This window comes from Panthera leo, chromosome E3 (assembly GCF_018350215.1).
Source record: "Panthera leo isolate Ple1 chromosome E3, P.leo_Ple1_pat1.1, whole genome shotgun sequence".
Classification (NCBI taxonomy): Eukaryota; Metazoa; Chordata; class Mammalia; order Carnivora; family Felidae; genus Panthera; species Panthera leo.
This window is the reverse complement of record NC_056694.1, coordinates 753,011-770,592: the sequence shown is the minus strand read 5'-3', so window position 1 is coordinate 770,592 and position 17,582 is coordinate 753,011. Positions and strand designations below refer to the sequence as shown.

Below are 17,582 nucleotides of genomic sequence, written 5' to 3'. Positions count from 1 at the left end.
AATGGCCCTTTGCTCACCACATTCTGGAGACTTGGCGAGTATTCCTGGTGACTGGAGTGGCAGCAGACAAGATGGGCTGGGCTGCATTCCACACTGAGGGGACTCTGCTACCCAGAGTTTGTTTGCATGTGGTCATTCTCTGGGGGGGGGGCGGGGGTGGGGGGGGGCTGGAGACGATGATATGGAGGGTTACAGCTGCCTTGGCTGAAAAGGCAGGGCCAGCTTCCTTTTGGATTTGCCCCTTCTCTCATAATTATGTGCTTACACTGGATATTTGGTCCTAGGTGATGTGTCGATCAGGGACAAGGAATGTTCGGAGTAACTTGCTAGTTCTTGTGAGTCTGGTTTAGAGAAAGGTTCTATATCTGGACTTCTTCGTGGCTCTGTTGACGGAGTTAATGTTCTTCAGGGCTCCCTCGAACTGTGGACTCTGATAAGGAGCGTGGAGGGCGTGGTGAGAGAGACCCAGCCTGGAAAGGCCAGTGGTGTAGGCGGGAGGCGTGCGGCCGGCGCAGAGCCCGGGACGGCGGTTTGTGTGTCCTCCCCACAGGCTCACGTGCCCCCAGAGTCAGAGCCCAACTTGGCGTTTCATCTGATCAAACGTTCCTGCCACAATTTTAGCAGAAGAGCTCACGATTCAGCTTCCACATAATGGGGTTAGTAAAGACACTCTGTTTTCTCAGAAGAAGCTGTTCTGTGTCGTTCTGCATGTGTTCTTTCTATGATTTTTTGCGTATCTTACACTGAACACACACACGTGTGACATTAGCCCTAAAAACAGAACCGCCCGTTATCTTACCAGAATAGTAGTTCGTTCTGTATTCCAGAATGGCAAAGGAATCGCACTTACCACGGGCAAACCGTGGTGACCCCCAAGTGCGTCTGAGAATAGAAGGAAGGGGGGGGGCGCTGCTCAGGACGAGAGCCCCTCGGAGGAGGCCAGAGGGCGGCTTCTCACTGGCTGGGCTGCTGCCGAGAGAAACCTCCTTCCTCCTGCCTCCAGGCAGGTGCCCAGCCTGGGGCTCCTCTCCTCAGTGGCCTGGGGCACGATGGAGCTCTGTGCTGAGGGGTCAGAAGTACACGCTGAGGCTGGATGGGACGCCCGGGCTTTGCTTGGGGCGAGGCAGGGGCCCGAGGCGAGGGCAGGAGGGGGAGGCGCGAGGATTCAGTGTACGGTCTTCTGTGCGTGCTCGAATCTCCTGTAAAATTTCCGAAAGAGGGGGCCAAACAAAGAATGTGCCGCTGCCCGTGGGCCGGGCCTGGGAGCAGCTCCGCGGGCTCGCAGGTCCCCGCGGGGCTCCCCGGGACCCCGGGACGGCCCCCCACCCCCCACGTCCCAGCCTCGGCCCGGGAAGGGGCCTGGTGGGTGTGCAGACTGTGGGCGCTGAGCCCCTGCGGGGGTCGGTGGGTGCACGGAGGAATCTTGATGCCGTTTGCCTTTTCTCCTCCCAAGCCTTTCACCAGTGTTAAAAATAGTGCGTATGGAAGCACTTCCTGCACAGAACAGGAGTGGGCGCACTTTGAACAGCACCCCTGGGTGTCAGCTCCACCCCCCACCCCCGCCCCCGCCCCCGCCCACCTGCCCCTTAGGCCCCGCCTGCTGTCTGCTGAAGCCAGAGGGCTGCTGTTTGCACAACAGCAAAGGACCCCAGCCCCCGGATCCGGCCAGCGACGTGCCAGTGTCCTGCCAGCCCTGGGGCTTCCGAAAAGACCGGGTGACCGTCCTGCTTGCTTCCCCCGGCGCGGCCTGTCCAAGCCCGTCCGTTCCCCCTCGTGACAGAGGGGCCGGGGGCTTGGCCGCGGGGCCTCTGTCCAGGCCTGGAGCTGGGCGAGCACTGAGCCAGGCAGGGTCCCCTCACTCCTGGCTTGGGCTGTACGAGCTCCTGTGGGGCCGCCTGGTCCAAGCCACACCCAGTGCCTCCAGACTAGAGGCACAGACGTTGCTGTTTTAGGTTCGGTTTCTGTTCTGGAGTGCACTCTCTCCCTTTTGGCTTTTTATTTTTAAATAATTACAGATTCCCAGGAAGTTGCAAAAATAGCAGGGAGCGGTCGCTTGCACCTTTCACCCACTTGCTATGTTGTCCCACCTACACCGCCTAATCCAGACACCGAGCGCCCCCCCCCACCCCTGCTGCCCCGTCACACCACCCCTCCCTCTTCCTGGCAACCGCGGATCTGCTCTGTAATCATGTCCTTTTGAGGATGTTACATACTCGGAGCCACTCAGTGTGTGTCTTTTGGGGACTGGCTCTTTTCCTGATCCTAACGTCCTGAGATTCAAGCTGGTGTTGTCCATCGACGGACGTCCCTTTTACTTCCACGCGGCAGTCCGCGGTCCAGAGTTTGTGCCCCGTCGTTCAGTCGGAGGCCAGTTTGGCACTATTCCAGGTAAAGCTGCTGAGCGGTTGTGACAGGATTTTGTGTGGAAGTAAGTTTTCAGGTCCCAGTTGCTGGGTCACGTGCTATGTGCATGTGCGGTTTAAGAACCTGCCAAGGGGCGCCTGGGCGGCTTCGTGGGTCAACCGTCCGACTTCGGCTCAGGTCATGATCTCACGGTCCTTGGGTTCGAGCCCCACGTCGGGCTTTGTGCTCACAGCTCGGAGCTGGAGCCTCCTTGGGATTCTGCGTCTCCCTCTCTCTGTCCCTCCCCTGCTCGTGCTCTGTGTGTCAAAAATACACATGAAAAAAAAAGAACCAACCAAACTTTTCCAGGGCGGCTGTAGCAGTTGTGCGTTCCTCCCAGCCGTGTGTGAGGTCCACGCGGGGCGCTGTCGCTGCTGGTCTGAGCTGCCCTCCTCGCCGGTGGGAGTGGAGTGGCCTCCTCCTGCTCTGATGCCTTGTCTGCCCTGATGCCTGGTGACGGCACGCACCGCGTCCCGTGCTTTGCCACCCATAGCCCTCTGGTGGCACGTCCCCGAGTTCTTCCCCATTTTCTAACTGGGTTGTTTGTCTGCTTACGTCGAGGACGGGTGTCCACCGTTCCAGCGTCCTACAGAGTAGTCTCCCTGCTGGAAAATTCCTCCGTGGCCTGCCCGTTCATCCCTGGCCTCCGCCCACATAACCCCCAGCGCCCACCGGTCTGTTACCGTCTCCACAGTTTTGCCTTTTCCAGAACATCCTAGAGTTGGAGTCATCAGCACGAAACCTTTTCAGACTGGCTTCCTTCACTCAGTAACACGCACTGAAGGCTACTCCCTGCCTCTTCATGGCTCGACGGCTCGGTTTTCAGTGCCGAACGACACTCCTTTGCCTGGACGGTGCACGGTCTGTTTACGCACTCGCCTGCTGAAGAACATGGTTGTTTCCAAACGTGGGCAGTTGTGAACAAAGCTGCCGTAAACGTCTGGGTGCAGGTTTTGGTGTGCACGTAACTTCTCAGTTCCTTTCGGTAAGTAGCAAGGAGCAGGATGACTGGATGGCAGGGTGAGAGTAGGCGCATTTTGTCAGAAACGGCCAAACCGGCTTGCAAAGCGGCTGCACCAGGTCGCGTTGCCACGGGCGGGGCAGGAGATTCCCGCTGCTCGGTGTCCACGCTGGCGGCCACGACGTCGTGGACCCTTCTGACAGGCACGTGTGAGATAGGACGCCGAGTGCCTGCCACCTGTTCATCCTCTGTGGTTCGAGGTTTGTTTTTTGCCTATGACCGTCCAGGACCATTCGTTGAAGAGACTCTTTCCTCCAATGAAGTACCTGTACACCTTTGCCAAAACTCAAAGTGCTGATGAGGTGGTTTGGGGTTCTCTGTTCTCTTCCGTTCACTCGTGCGCCTGTCCCTCCGTCGGCGCCACACGGTCTTAATGGTGGCAGCTCTGTGATAATTGTGGAAATCGGATAGAGGGACTCTTCTACTGTATTTTCCTTTTCCAAAATTGCTCTAAATATTCTTTTTCTAAATATCCCTTTTCTTTTCCGTGGAAATTTTAGGGTCATCTCGTATACCTGCACGGAAAGTCTTGCTGGGGTTTTTGCATTGAACCAGCGTCTCGTCTCGTGGAGAACAGACCTCCTCACTGTGCTGTGTTCTGTCCGTGAACACAGTAGGTCTCCATTTATTTAGACGTTCTCTGATTTCTTTTCGTCTGATTTCCTTTCCCGTGTTCAGCGCACAGATCCTGTACGCGTGTCATTGGGTTTACAACCCCGTGGGTTTTTTGGAAGCGGTTGTAGGTGGTACTGGATTTTAAGTTTGAGTTTCTGTGTGTTGACTGCCAGGTCACGGAAACACAGAGGACACACGCACATTGCTCTCGTCCTGCAATCTTGCCGAATTCACGAGTTCTTGGAGTTGTCTCGTAGGCTCCTTGGGCTTTGTGTGTTGGTCACCGTGCCGTCTACAAATACAGACCGTTGTATTTCTTCTTTTGCAACCTGCGTGCCTTTGATTCCCTTTTCCTGCTTCATCGTGCGGGCTAGAACTCACTAGCAGCGGCCAGAGGATCTCCGTGCCCTTTCCCTGGTCTTGGGAAGGGAGGGACGCGGACGTTATTTATCAAGCGGACAAGACTTCCCGCCACGAGTAGTTTCTTGAGGATTTAGATCACTACTGCCATTTGAATTTTGTCAGACGCTTTTTCTGTGTCGGTTGATATGCTTGTGTGATACTTTGTCTTTTGCCTGTCGATAGGGTGGCTTCTACAGATTGGGTCTTGAATGTTGAATCGGCCTCGCATCCCTCATTGAACAAGCCCCGCTCGGTTGTGAGATACGATTCTTCTTATATGTTGCTGATTAGGGTCTTTGCACATATATTTGTGAGGGATCTGGGTCTGTAGTTTGCTGGTCCTGTACTGTTTTTGCCTGGTTTTGGTGTCAGGGCAGGGCTGGCTTTGTGGTCGCGCTGGGAAGTGATCCCTCCTCTCCCGTGTTGTGGGAGGGACCGACCGCCTGGAGTTGGGTGACTCAGCGGTTAACAGAATTCCAGTGAAGCCCCACTCCCCTGGGCAGGAGACCCGGGGCTCCGCTTCGCAAGGCACTGCCGTGCCGGGGCGGGGCGGGGTGGCGGGGGGGGGGGGGGGGCGCCAGGCCGCCCCGAAGGCCCTGGGCTGTACTTGGCTCGGCTGCCGCCCGATCGATCGCAGCCGACAGCAGACCCTCTTTACCTGGGGCTTTACCCCCCCCCCCACCCCTCCGCCACACACAGTTTCCGTCCACGCCGGGCCTGTCCCTGGAGGCTAAGTGGGACGGAGCTGCCGGCACGGGAGCTCTGTGGGCCGTGCCAGCCAGTGTCCGGGTTCCGGGAGGGCCACGTCCGGGCCATGTCCTCACGCCGTGAAAGGGGCGAGGGAGCTCTCTGGGTCTCTCTTGTGAAGGCAACCGTTCCCATTCCCGAGGCTCTGCCCTCATGACCCGTGCACCTCCCCAGGGTCCCACCCCCAACTACCATCACGCCAGGGATTAGGTTTGAACATACGAATTTTGGGGAAACGCCAACACTCGGTCCGTGGCTGCAGGCATTTTCGTCTGTTTTGTGCCCACAGCATAGCCCGCGATCAGAGTCAGAGGAGCCTTCGGTGTGAAGACGTTGCCCGACGACCCCTCCTCCTAACCAGGAGCCAAGTTTCGGGGGTGGGGGGTGGGGGTGGAGTTCTGGGGTCTCTTGGGACGGGAGAGCTGGTGCCAGGCTCGCACGGCAGGCAGGGCTGCCGCTCCTTCCACCAGCTGGGCCGTCCGCAAGGGTTCTCTGGCTGCACCAGGTCCCGCGCAGAACCAGGCGTGAGGACAGCGGCCCTGTGCCTGCTGCTGCTGACGAGGCCCGGGACCAGACAGCCGCCGGGAGGCTTGGCCTGGCAGCACCTGCTTGGGGTAGAGCTTCCACAGGCCCAGCGTCCAGGCCCAGCGTGAGGCCCCCGCATGTGCCCCCGGGGGGCCAGAGCGCCTCACACAGGGCCTGGAAGGGACACTGTCGCGGGTAGGCAGCCCCCCCCCCCCCCCACCGAGCCCCAGGTTCCTCGCCTGTGAAGTGTGGGGACAGGGTGGCCGGGAGGGAGAGACGAGTGGAGGGCACGAAGGCACCCTCTCAGCCACGCGGCCCTGCGTGTGGTGCACCCAGCGGCACCGCCCTCCCTGCCGCCAGACCGGCTCCCGCCCCTTCCCACTCAGGTCTCCCAGGGCTGCAGACTGGTGTCAAGAAAGCCATCAATCAGAGGGCCTGAAGGCTGAGTAGTGACGCCGGAATGCACTAGCAAATCAGCACGTGGGTCCTCTGGGACCCAGAAGTCCCACAACGGCAGTCTTGGAAACTTTTTAAAAACCATTTCTGGGTTTCCTTACCTGTAAAGTGGGGTTGCTGATGCCTGCATCCCAGGGATGAAGCAAGACAGCACAGGTGGAAGACATCTGGCACAGTGGCTGAGGTGGGCGGGGCTCCTCCCTGCCCTCCCCTCCCCTGCATCCGTCCAGCTGTGGCCCAGGCTCCTGCCATGCCCGTGTGCCTGCCCCCGTTGCCCCTGTGGAGCAGCCCGCGGCCGCGGTGACAGACAGGGAAAGCACAGAAAGATTCCAACTTGGCTCCCGAGCCCTGGGGGTCCCTATCGGGCTGGGAAGCTGGCACGGCGACACCCGCCAGCCAGCACGCAGCGGGCCGGTGAAGGGTCCGCAGCCAGAGTAGAGTGTCCTGGGACGCCTGGCCCCCGACCTTTGCCAGACAGGTGGGCCAGAAGCCCTCCCCTCCCCCAGCAGCCCTGCCGCAGAGCCTCCTACAGGCCCTGGGGTAGACTGGGCTCTCAGCTGCCGCGTGCGGTTTCCTCTTGACCCCGAAGATTCACCTGCAGTCTCACTGGAGGGAGTGCAAGCTGGAGAAGAGACGTAGGGTGTTCACGTGGTGAAGGAAAGACTTTGTGACTCACTTGTTCAGCAGGCCTCGGCCGAACACTGGTGTGTTGCTGGGCAGTGTCCGTGGGGTGTGAGCAGAAACAGCCCGACCCTCTTGGAGCTCACGGTGCTGGGGGGGCCGTCCTGTTGGGAGGGTGCTCAGTAGGTGAAGCAGAGGTTTCCCTGACTCTGAGGATGATGGGGGAGCTAGTTGAGAAGCTCCAGGCTGAGAGAAGAGCGTGTGCAAAGGCCCTGGGGAGGAGACAGCAGCCCCGGTACACAGAGCCCAAGGGTGGGAATGAGGCCAGCCCGGGGGGGGTGGGGGGTGGGGTGGTAACCAGAGTCTGCCAGGGGGGCGTGGGTCCATGTGATGGGCAGAGAAACGGGGAGCACTTGGGGCGCTGCAGCTGTGGTTTTCCTCCTCCCCTGTCCGGGCCGGGGTAGGGCCTGTTAACAGGCAGGCCTCCGGGCGAGGGCCCTGTGGCTGCCACCTGGTGGTGCGGCGGGCACCGACAAGTCGTCCCGAGTCTCCATTCCCGCTCCTGACAACCTCCTTCCACCGGGAGCCTGCGTGGGCCTCGCCTCGCGTCTCCCGCCTGCTTCGCAGACCCGGCTGGGGCTGGGGTCCGCGCCCACGTGCAGGCCCCGGGGCCCCGCCCACACCCCCGAGCGCCCCCGCGCCTGCGTCAACCGCCCGGCCGGCTGGATCCGGTTCCAGCCGAGCCGGGCCGGCGTGACATGCGCAGTGCGCGGGCGCTGCGGCCGGGCTGCCCGGGGCCCGCTGGCGGCCCGAGACGCGGAGGTCAGTGTGCCGAGCCCGGAATCGGGGCCCGGGGAGGGGGTGGGGGGACCCGCCCTGCACGAGCGCGCCCGCGCGGAGGGCCGGGCGTGTCCCGGTGGGGGTGCTGCGGGGGCCCGGGGCCGGGAAGATCCCGGCCCGGTGAGACGGCTCACCCTGCGGGTGGGGCGCCCTTCCCCCTTGGGGTCGGGCGCGGGTGGGCCCACGCCGCCGCCGAGGTTACCTCATCCGGGGGGGGGGGGGGGGGGGGGGGGGGGCGGAGCGCTCTGCTTCCCAGCCTCGGCGTCCTGCACGGTGAGGATGGGGCCCGAGTTGGGTCCTGCACCGGGGGGGGGGGGGGGGGGGGGGGGGGGGGGGGGGGGGGGGGGGGGGGGGGGGGGGGGGGGGGGGGGGGGGGGGGGGGGGGGGGGGAGGGGGGGTCGTGGGGGTTGGGCTCCAGCTATGTGCTGCACCAGGGGGAGGTCGTGGAGACTCTGAGCTGTGTCCTGCACCGGGAGGGGAGGTTATGGGGGCTTCCGAGCTCTGTCCCGCACCAGGTGGGGGGGGGGGGGGGGGCTCCGAACTCTGCTCTGTGCTAGAGGGGAGGGGCCCCGAGCTGTGTCCTGAACTAGGGAGGAGGGCTTGAGGGGGTCTCCAGCTGTGCGCCCTTAACAGCTCTTCCTTGCGGAAGGTCTCTGGGGCTCGCAGCCCCTCCGATTCCTGGTTCAGAACCCCGGATTCTAGTCTCATCCCCGGGCCATGTGACCACATGTAAGTTCCCTGCCTCTCCAAGCCTGTTTCTCTGCAAAACCGGGGAGTGGACTAAACCTTGTCCCTGTTGTGCACCTGGGGACTGGTCTGTCCTTGCTCTCTCCACTCCTGGGACGGGTGTTGTCCTTTGCTTGGGACAGATAGCCCAAGGCGACATTATCTAAACAAGTCCCACCCACACGTGGCACATCATCATTGTTGGGGGAGTGGGGAGGGCCTGCAGGGGTATCACCATTTTGCCTGTGATGGTCTCTGGCTTTGACACATTATTTGGCAATGTGAATTTTCACGGTGCTCGCTCGGGAATTCTGGCAAGGCGAGAAGAAGCTAACCCATGGTTTCCGTATGCTAGCTGTGGAATTATCTTGGAAATTATATTTAACAATGGATGGAGTTGATTCAATGATATGCTGTATTCATCCCGTGCAGCGTTTGTTTTGATTTTGCTGGTTCATTTTGGAGCCAATAAGGTGTTGGTGTCAGTTTCTCCCCTAGCTCAGGCCGTTTGCAGATCTTGCACAGCCTACGGGCCCGGAAGGCAAGGGATCCCCGAGCTGAGGCTATTCTCTACCCAAAGGCAAGGGCGTTTCCGCTTCCTCGGCACAAAAGCCCCTGAGGAAGAATGCAGCCCACAGACCGCGGCTGAAAAGGCAGGAAAACCTATTGGAAAATCTTGTGCGGAACCGGCGGCCTCTCTGCGGGCTTCGCACAGGAGAGCCTGTGTTCTGGGCCTGCTCCCAGCGCCCTGGCCCGTGAACTCGGGTGGCACGGAGCTGTCTCTACAGTTTTCTCCTGGGCTTTCGTTGTTAGGAATCTGATTTCTGTTAATGTGGCGAGTTCAGCACTGCCGGGTCAGGAACGAGCGTCTGCTGACTTCTTGGAAGTTGTCCAGAAGCATGTTTTTTGTGCGTTAAACGTTATTTTTAGACCCATTTACGGTTCCTGTACTTCGTTTTCCTCCTGGCTCTGCCCGTTCTGGCCATCAACCTGCCGGGATGGCATTTCCAGATTAAATTGAAAATGCACCCTTCAATTTCTGGCCAGTCACACGTTTCCGGAAACGAGAGGAAGGCAGATTCAGAGTTTACTAGGAAGGGGGTGGGCGTGGCTGGGGGGGCGGGCTCAGCGGCCTGCCGTGAACACAGGCGTGACTGTGCACGTGACCTGTGCCGTCAGATCTGGCATCCGTGCCTGGAAGCCATAACTGTGACATTCCACGGTTGGGCTGTTGACCGCACGATGCAGCTGGATTCCACGCCTTGCTGGCCTGCTGGTAATGGAGGAAAAGTTTACTGAGTCTAGGTCGTTAGACCCCGCCGGTGGGCAGTCCTTCTCGGAAGTGACAGAGCTCGCACAGGGGGAGCCTGCCAGGGCCTGTGCCTTCCCCCCACCCCCGACGTAGGCAAAGTCACCCCAAGGCAGTGAGGGCTGCAGCGGGGACGTGGTGCCCTTGGGGTCTGCAGTCCAGGAAGACCCACCTTGGAGTTAGGAGACCCCGTAGGTCCCTACCTCTGGCGAGCAGGTAACCGTTTCCTTTTCTAGCGGCGGAGGCTACGCCTTGGTGTGTGGCTGTGAGGTGCTGGGGGTGTGCCCCGCCCAGTAGCGCGGCCTGGGTCTGGCTGACGGAGGCCTCCAAAGGAGGGGCCCTCACAGCCTCTCTGGGGACCCCGCCTGCCCTCAAAGGCCTTCAGAGCTTGTGCGCCAGACCAGGTGAACCCCCTCGGCTCAGCAGGGCGTCTCCAGAAATGGAAACTAGAGCGCGGGGCTGCTTCCTAGCTCTGTTCTCGGTGGACTCAACGGTCTTCCTGTCCCCATGCGTCCTCTTGCATGTGCCCTGTCATCTCAGATCTGAGACCTCAGGGCCCTGGACACTGTCTGTCCCCAAGCCTCTCCCGGCCTGTGCGGACACCCACGTTTGACATCTGAGCGTGTGTCCTGTGAATTGTGCCAAAACCAAGTCCGCTCCTCCCCTGGCCTCCCCCGTCTGCCCCTGGAGCTGGCGTCCTCCTAGTCCCCGACCGCTTCTCCCACAGCCCTTGTCAGCTCAGCCTCCTCGCACCTCTCCTGTCTTCTGCCAGTGTCCACGGGCTCGGGGCAGGGCCGCGGCCACAGCTCATCCTGTTCACACCTTGTTCCCTGTGCCCCTGGAGGTCCTCGAGAGCAGGGCTGCTCTTCACCTGTGTCCCCTGAGGCGCCTGCGCTCTGCCCTGGATGATGGTCCCAGATGGTGCCCATAGAGCCGGCGCTGAGCCTGACCGAGTTGTACCCCGAACCTCCCCCCACACCTGCCAGGGGGAAGGGGTCACCGATGTCTGCCAGGTAGCTGTCCCCATCAGTCACTCAGCCCCACGGGCACCACCTGCACACGTCCCTCCGGGAAAGGACCCTGGGAGATTTCTCCACCCCCATCCCTCCCCCAAAAGTCTAGCCTGTATGCTCTTTCTGTCTGTCCCCGTGTCTACCTCCACTCAAGAGCGGGCCCTCCCAGGACACGGCTGGACGTGCTGATTTTGGGTGAACGGACAGGCCAGCCGTGAAAGGGTAAATGTGCCCTAAAAAAAAGTCCTCGCAGGGTCAGGGGACTTTGTCTCCAGAAAAATCTGGTCCTCGTCTCGGGGTTGGAGGTTCCCTGTGTCCCCAGGCAAAGGCACCAGCCGAACCCACAGAGCCCCGTGGGACACCCACAGTGTCACATTGCAGGCAGGAGGCTGGGCCGTGTGACTCACCCTGGCTTTGCCAGTGTGGCGGGGGGTGCAAGGGGGGCTCCTCGCTGGCTCGAGACCACCCTGTCCCCAAAGGAGGTTGGTCCCCGCACAGCCCTGCGAGAGATGTGGCATCCTGACCCTGTCCCGGGCTGAAGCTGTGAGGGACCAATGAGAGGTTTTGTGGGGCTGGTCCTCTCCAGCCTTCCTGCAGCCCCCTGACGCTGCACCTGTATCGGCCTCTCACAGACTTCACATTCTGCCCACACTGCAAACTCCTGTTTGTGTCCTGGGGTTCGAAGAAGCCAGTGGGGGCGCCCAGGTGGCTCAGTCGGTTGGGCGTCCGACTTCGGCTCAGGTCATGATCTCACGGTTCGTGGGTTTGAGCCCCGCATCAGGGGGGTTTCTGTGTCTCCCTCTCTCTCTGCCCCTCCCCTGCTCGGGCTGCGCCCGTGTCTCTCTCTGTCTCTCCTTCTTTCTCTCTCTCTCTCCTCTCTTTCTCTCAGAAGTAAATATTAAAAAGAAAGCAGCAGCAAGAGTAAAAACCGAGTCTCCTAGTGCTGAAACACAGGCTGGCCGCCCAGTGCTGTCCACCTCTGCCGGCGTCCTGGCTCTGGGGAGTCTGGTGCGCGGGGCCTGTGCTGGCAAGGGGTGGCGCCACGGCCCTGGAAGCCGGGACTGGGCGGCAGGTCCCACTGACAGCCCAGGCCATGGCTCTGAAGAACGCCCGTATGGGAGAGCCTCTGCGGAGCACTGGCCTGTCCTCCGAGGGCCACTGTCCCTGCCCACCTCCCACCTGTGACCGTCTGTGGACAAGACTTCACCCCTCCAGTTCCTCATTTCTGGCAACCAAGGAGGTCACCTCCACTGGGATCCTGGAGTCTCTTCCTTAACGTGTGTCCCTGGGTGTGTGTTTCTGGGAAGAGGGTCCGGCGGTTTTCATCACGTCCGTCCTCCAAGGCCAGGTGGGTTTAGGTGGCGAGAGCCGGGTGGGGAAGGAGCCTGGCTGTCCCCGCGGTCGTGGGGACCTGCAGGCCTGGGCAGGTGGGCTCAGGTTGCAGTTGTGTTTTTCACCCCGACTTACAGACCCAGAGAGTTTGAACCTGGATTAAGGAAACACTATTTGCATGGTCTCTCCTGACTTTCGGCACCCGCTGTGAATGTTGGCAGGCCACGGTGGCATTGGCGGGATGTGTGGAGGGCACGGGCACTTTCCTGGCACGTGACGGGTGGAGACCGCTCCCGGCGTCACCTGTACTCGGCTCCCCTGCCCGGTTGCACGACAGACCCGCACGGATGGGTTCGTGTGGTGTCGACGGTCTTTTGATGAAGGGTTCCGTTTGTGCCCCGCGTGTCCTGTGTGTTCCGTTTCCTGCATTTAAAAGCCTTCTGAGAGGGGTGTCCAGGCCCCGCTACGTTGTGCAGGACCCTGCACCCAGGAGCTGTGCCCCGCCGGGAGCCCTGCCGCCCTGAACAGCCGCTCTGACAGCCGCTCTCCCTGTCCTCCAGGAGCTCACTTACATCCGGCCGTGAGCTCCTCGAGGCCAGAGCCCGCGTCTGCCTCCACTCAGCGCCAGCCCGAGACTCCCGGAGGGCGTCGTGCCCACCACCACACACACCTGGAGACTCGCTGTGTTCCAGGAGCAGCTTCCAGAATTGCCCGCACACGCCTCTTCTGAAATCGTTCTCACTTTAATCAGGACGCTGCGAGCGAGACGAAAGGGGAAATTGTTTCGTTCTCGCGGGCGCGAGGGGGTAGCTGTCGCTCACGTGTTACTTTAGCCGGGGTTTTGGGGTGGTGAGAGGGATTGGGGAGATTAGGCTTTGAAGGATCTAACAGTTCGTACCTGCACGTTCCGTATCCTTCCCTGTCACTTGAATCTGCTGCTGTCGCTGTGGGTTTCCGACCGCTGAAAGGGTTCCAGGTCTGTCTGCGGACGGTGCCATGGAACGTGGACAGAGGCCACGTGGGGGTCGGCGAGCCTCTGATGACTGTACCCGCGTCTTGTTTCAGAATAAAACATTTCTTTAAAACGTTGTAGGAAACGCTCTTTTTTGTTCTTCGTGGTTAGATAAGCAAAATTGTGCTACCGTGTGATACCTGGTAGTAAGTCTGATTAAGGTGTCCTTTTGAACTAGAGCGAAATTTCTGAAGGTGCCACAGACAGAGGCATGGGCTTCCTGCCCACCTGTTTCCTAGGTTCAGAACCAGAAGGAAGTGGGGCCTTCCTGGTGGGGAGGCCTGTGAGCCTGCTGCTGTTTTCTGGACCCGACTCTGGAGTCCCTTCTGTCCCCCAAGCTCCGGGCCACGAAGCAGTTGACGTCAGGGGGCCCGGAGTCCAGGGGGGGGCGGATCCCACCGTGACCCTGGGGAGCACCCAGCTGCGGGGAGCACTGGTTAGACTGTCGTGGACAGTTTACGGAGAGAGTACTGTGGCTAAAGATCCTCAGCCCCGGGGGCCACACAGATGTGGCTCGGGCAGGGCTCTGTCCACATCCGTAAAACCGAGGACCGAGCAGAGACTGTCCCTCCCCTGCCGGCCAACCCTTCAGGGGCAGCGCCGTGCGGGCGCTTAGGGTGCGTCCGTAGACGCCACGCACAAACTCCAGGCGGGGTTTTGTCGTCTGAGGTGCCCTGACCTCACGGCCCTGGGCCCTTTGCCACAGCTGCACCCTGCCGCCACCCGATAGCAGTTTTCTACGTGAACGGATAACCGGACCGCAGACTGTCGCCTGACGCTTCTCTCGATGCTTCTTAAAACCGTCTGCCGTAGAACTGCTGCCACGATGAGCAGCCTTCTGGGAGGCATAAAGGTCTGGTTCTGTGGGGGGAGGGGCCTGCCCTCTCCCGCCCCCAGCCCCTGCTCACGTGCTGTGACTCCCGGCTCTGGTCCCAGCTCTGCCTCCTTCGCCTTCGGGACGAGCGTCCAGACCCTGCAAGCGGCTTGGCTTTCCCTGAGCGCTCCTGGGGTGTCCTGACCTCTGCCCCCACCCCCTGCAAGAGCAGGGCACAGGTGGGCCGGTCTGCACCCCGCTTCTCTTCAGAGGCCACCAGCAGGCCCCCTGGGACCCGGGATGAAACGGGCAGGAAGGGCGTCTTGCTCCCCGCCCATCCTGCTTGGAGCACAGGCCGCACAGAAGTGGTCTCGAGAAACACTGGGTTTATTGCAGTTTTGGCCTCTTTCCTAGGCCGGCCCCGAGGCCACGTCTTCAGCCAAGGTGGAGATCCCAGGAGGGCACCGGGCCTGCCCTCCTGCCTCCCATCATGGTGTCACCACTGCTCCCCTGGATCTCAGGAAACCCTCAGAAATCCCGATGGCCTCGGGCAACTAGACTTGCAGGCAGGGGGCATGTGCCACCCCAGGGCTGTGCCTGTCCAGAGACCCCCCCCCCCCCCCCCCCCGCTCTGGAAGCACCCTTGTGCTGGCGGCCTGTGAACCCCGTGTGCTGGCGGCCTGTGAACCCCGTGTGAGAGGAGCCGTGCGTGTGTGTGCACATGCGTGTACATGGTGTCAGGGCTGCTGGAGCCTCCCTGGGGCAGCCTGGAGGCCCCACTGCTGGTTTCAAAGGAGGCAGAGGGGGGAGCTGGAGAGAGAGCGTCTCTTTTGTTTTAGAAGATTCCGGAAAGATCTGGCGTTGAGTGGGAACACAAAGGTTGTCAAGGCACTGGCACTTTGTAAGCTGGCCTCTGGGAGGCGGGAGGGGAGGGGAAGGGAGGGGAGGGGAGGGAGAGGTCTGCAAACGCTGGATGTGCCTGGGGTAGCCTTTGCCCTTCCGGAGGCCTTGGGGCAGTGGCCTGGTCCCAGGCCAGAGGCGGAGTGACCAGTGCTCGTGTGCCAGGTTTTCCAGGAAAGGGGACGTGTGTGCAGGTCCTGGGGTCATGATCCCCCGCCCCGTTGAAAGCCTGGTTTGGTTTGATATGGGGAGCGGGTTGGGCTGTACTGCTGGGTGCAAGGTATCTGGGAAAATAGGGGTGTCAGGAGGCCGCGGCCCTATCGGGAGAGCGAGAGGCCAGCAGCCTGCGTCCACCAACTGCTTAGCTGCTGGGGGAGGCACCCAGGCCTTCCTTGGGAGGGGTTCCTAAGTGGAAAGGCCTCTGTGGGTACCCCACGCCCCAACCTTGAGCAGTATGCTCTCAGCCCTGCCTCAGTGCACCTGGTCTGCGGGCAGCCTGAGGGCAGCAGACAGTGGGGCAGCAGCAGGGCTGGCGGGCTGGGGAGAGGGAAAGGAGGAGGGGCAGGTCTCCTGCAAGGCTGTAGGGGGATGGGACTCTCCTCTCCGCCCAGAAATCCTTGTCCCCAGTGCGTGAGCACAGGTGCAGGGTCAGGAGAGCGGTCCGAGGTCAGTGAGCTTTGACACGTGCTGGGGTGAGATGGTCACACCCGGCCCTTCCCCACAGGACTTGTCACTAGGCGCTGGGTCTCCTGGGTCCCTGGGAGGGCAAGACTTTGAGCAGCCCCTTCCCCAGGTGCTGGGGGTGAGGGAGGGGGTCCAGGGAGCTGAGGGGCACCCTTCCAGGCTGGTTTTCCCTTGCCTTTCAGGGAGGAGCCGCCTGGGGCGCCGGACAGGACACGGCCCTCGAGCTGCCCGAGCTGACCCCAGAGGAGAAGAGGGTCCTGGAGAGGAAGCTGAAAAAGGAGCGGAGGAAAGAGGAGAGGAAGCAGCTTCGGAAGGCTGCAGTCCCGAGCGTGCCGGCCAAGCCCTCCGGGGCCCAGCTGGCCCTGGACTACCTCCGTGGGTAAGGCGACCCTCTCACGCAGGGCCTGGCCGGGTCCGGAGGGTCTCTGGTGTACCAGGAGGGACGGGGGCTCGGGTGAGCTGCTCCAAATCTGGCTCCTGGGGCCAGTGGTGTCCCCGCAGCCTGGGACCTGCCCTGGTGGGTGTCACCACAGAACCACCACCCCCAGTGCCCACTCGAGCCCTCGGGGTGCCTGGCAGACCCTGGTTTACCCTGTTCCCACAGCAGGCAGAGCCTGGCATTTGCCAGCAGCTCCGTGCAAGCCTCTCTAGGGGCTCCTGGAAAAGCCAGGCCCCAGTGAAATCGCTGGCTTCTGTTGGCAGAGGAACCTGCGGGGAAGTAAAGTCACGGGTTCCGGCAGCCTCCCCCCGCCCCCCCGCCGCCCACAATGATTTTCCTCCTCCGGAAGTGGGGTCCGTCCAGCGGCATCAGCGGCCAGCACCAAGACGGTCTTCCCTGGGGAGACCCAGCTCGGACACACTCACCTGTGCGTTGATCGCGGGGAGCGGTGTATGCGCAACCGCCCCGGCCGCCGCCGAACTCCTTTGACTCCAGCAGCAGCCCCTGCCCCCGGCACTCACTCCCCATTCCCCTCAGACCGCCCCGCCCGGCTCCACCCAAGCCCTCGTCCACCCCGTGTCTCTGTGGGCGTGGCGATTCCGGACGATTGTGCACGTGGGAGTCACGCACAGCGTGGCCTTTTGCCAAGCGCTTCCTTCCCTCGGCGAAACGTTTGAGGCCCACCCACGTTGCAGCACGTGTCAGGCGTCCCTTTCTCTTTACGGCCAGATACCACGCACTGCACGCATACGCCACGTTTCGTTCATCCGCTCACCCGCTCGTGGGCATTCGGGTTGTTTCGGGCGCGGGGCCGTTGTGGCTGATGCTGTGGTGCGTGTCCGCGTACGGGATCTTGTGGGGACGTGTCTTCCTCGGTCGCGGGCACAGCCTCGGAGCGGGATTGCCAGGGACCCCGTTTTTGCAGGAGCTGCAGACCTGCCCGCGGCGGCTGCGCCACGTTAACAGCCCCACCGGCAAGGGCCCCGACTTCCGCCCGTCCGCGCCCGCCCTCGCCGATGACAGCCACGCAGCTGGGTGTGGGGCGGTGTCTCGCTGTGGTCCTCGTTTGCATCCTGTACGTGTTAAACCAGAGATGCCGATAACCCAGGGGGCTGCCGAGCGGCGCCCTCTTGGTTCCTCCCTGGAGGGGTCCCTGGAAGGGCTCAGCCAGGAAGGCGAGTGCCCCCCCCCCCCCCCCCCCCCCCCCCCCCCCCCCCGTCCCAGCTCTGTGACTCCACCTGCTGGCCCCGGGCGTGGCTGCGTTGGGGGCAGGAATCCAGCACACCAGCTGGCTGGCTGCCTCAGGGCAGAGAACTGAGGGTCCCCGTAGCCTGGCCCGGGTGAGGAGGACCCTGTCCGCTGGTCCCCGTCCCCAGCCTCAGGGATGTGTAATTCTGAGCAACGTGGGACCTTGGGGCTTCTGCACTCTTGGCTGCTGGGCATAGTGGACGGGGCTGGAACTAGCACCCCTTAAGGAGTCCAGCCCCCAGTGTTGGTGTCACCTGGGCACACGCTCCCACAGGTCCCAGTGAAGAGAGAGCTGGGTCTGGGGCCTGGGGTGCGGCTGGGGAATCTGCATGTGCTGGGACCAGATCTCTGGCTCAGCCCTCCCTGTCTCCCACCCTAAACTCAGCAGGGGTGCAGGGGCATCGCCAGCCCCCGTAGCCCTGGCAGAGGCTGGATTGGCCCTGCTGCATGTCATGGGTTTAGAGGGGTGAGCCCT

The 17,582-nt window shown here is 61.9% G+C and overlaps 1 protein-coding gene and 2 long non-coding RNA genes across 10 annotated transcripts in view; 2 read left to right on the top strand and 1 right to left on the bottom strand.

The window, feature by feature from the left end:
- The window catches only part of CE3H7orf50 (chromosome E3 C7orf50 homolog), a 110,981-nt gene that overhangs the window by 84,006 nt on the left and 9,393 nt on the right, over positions 1-17,582 (top strand). For 6 of the 7 annotated variants that reach the window (XM_042922742.1, XM_042922741.1, XM_042922736.1 and 3 more), the window contains exons 3-4: positions 15,603-15,799; positions 16,123-16,286. In XM_042922742.1, coding sequence (XP_042778676.1) covers positions 15,603-15,799; positions 16,123-16,286 — 361 coding nt within the window. The remainder of the gene's footprint in view (positions 1-15,602; positions 15,800-16,122; positions 16,287-17,582) is intronic. The other variant, XM_042922735.1, reaches the window with a different exon arrangement.
- LOC122210197 lies at positions 7,559-12,923 on the top strand. Of its 2 annotated transcripts, XR_006197964.1 has the most exons (4): positions 7,559-7,612; positions 10,510-10,678; positions 11,568-12,026; positions 12,148-12,923. It is a non-coding gene; the product is annotated as an uncharacterized LOC122210197 (long non-coding RNA). The 2 variants fall into 2 exon arrangements; XR_006197963.1 differs by lacking the exon at positions 7,559-7,612 and having other exon boundaries at positions 9,905-10,678.
- On the bottom strand, positions 12,663-16,373 carry LOC122210198. The gene is made up of 3 exons (XR_006197965.1): positions 16,285-16,373; positions 12,909-13,065; positions 12,663-12,765 (listed from the first exon to the last, which is right to left on the bottom strand). It is a non-coding gene; the product is annotated as an uncharacterized LOC122210198 (long non-coding RNA).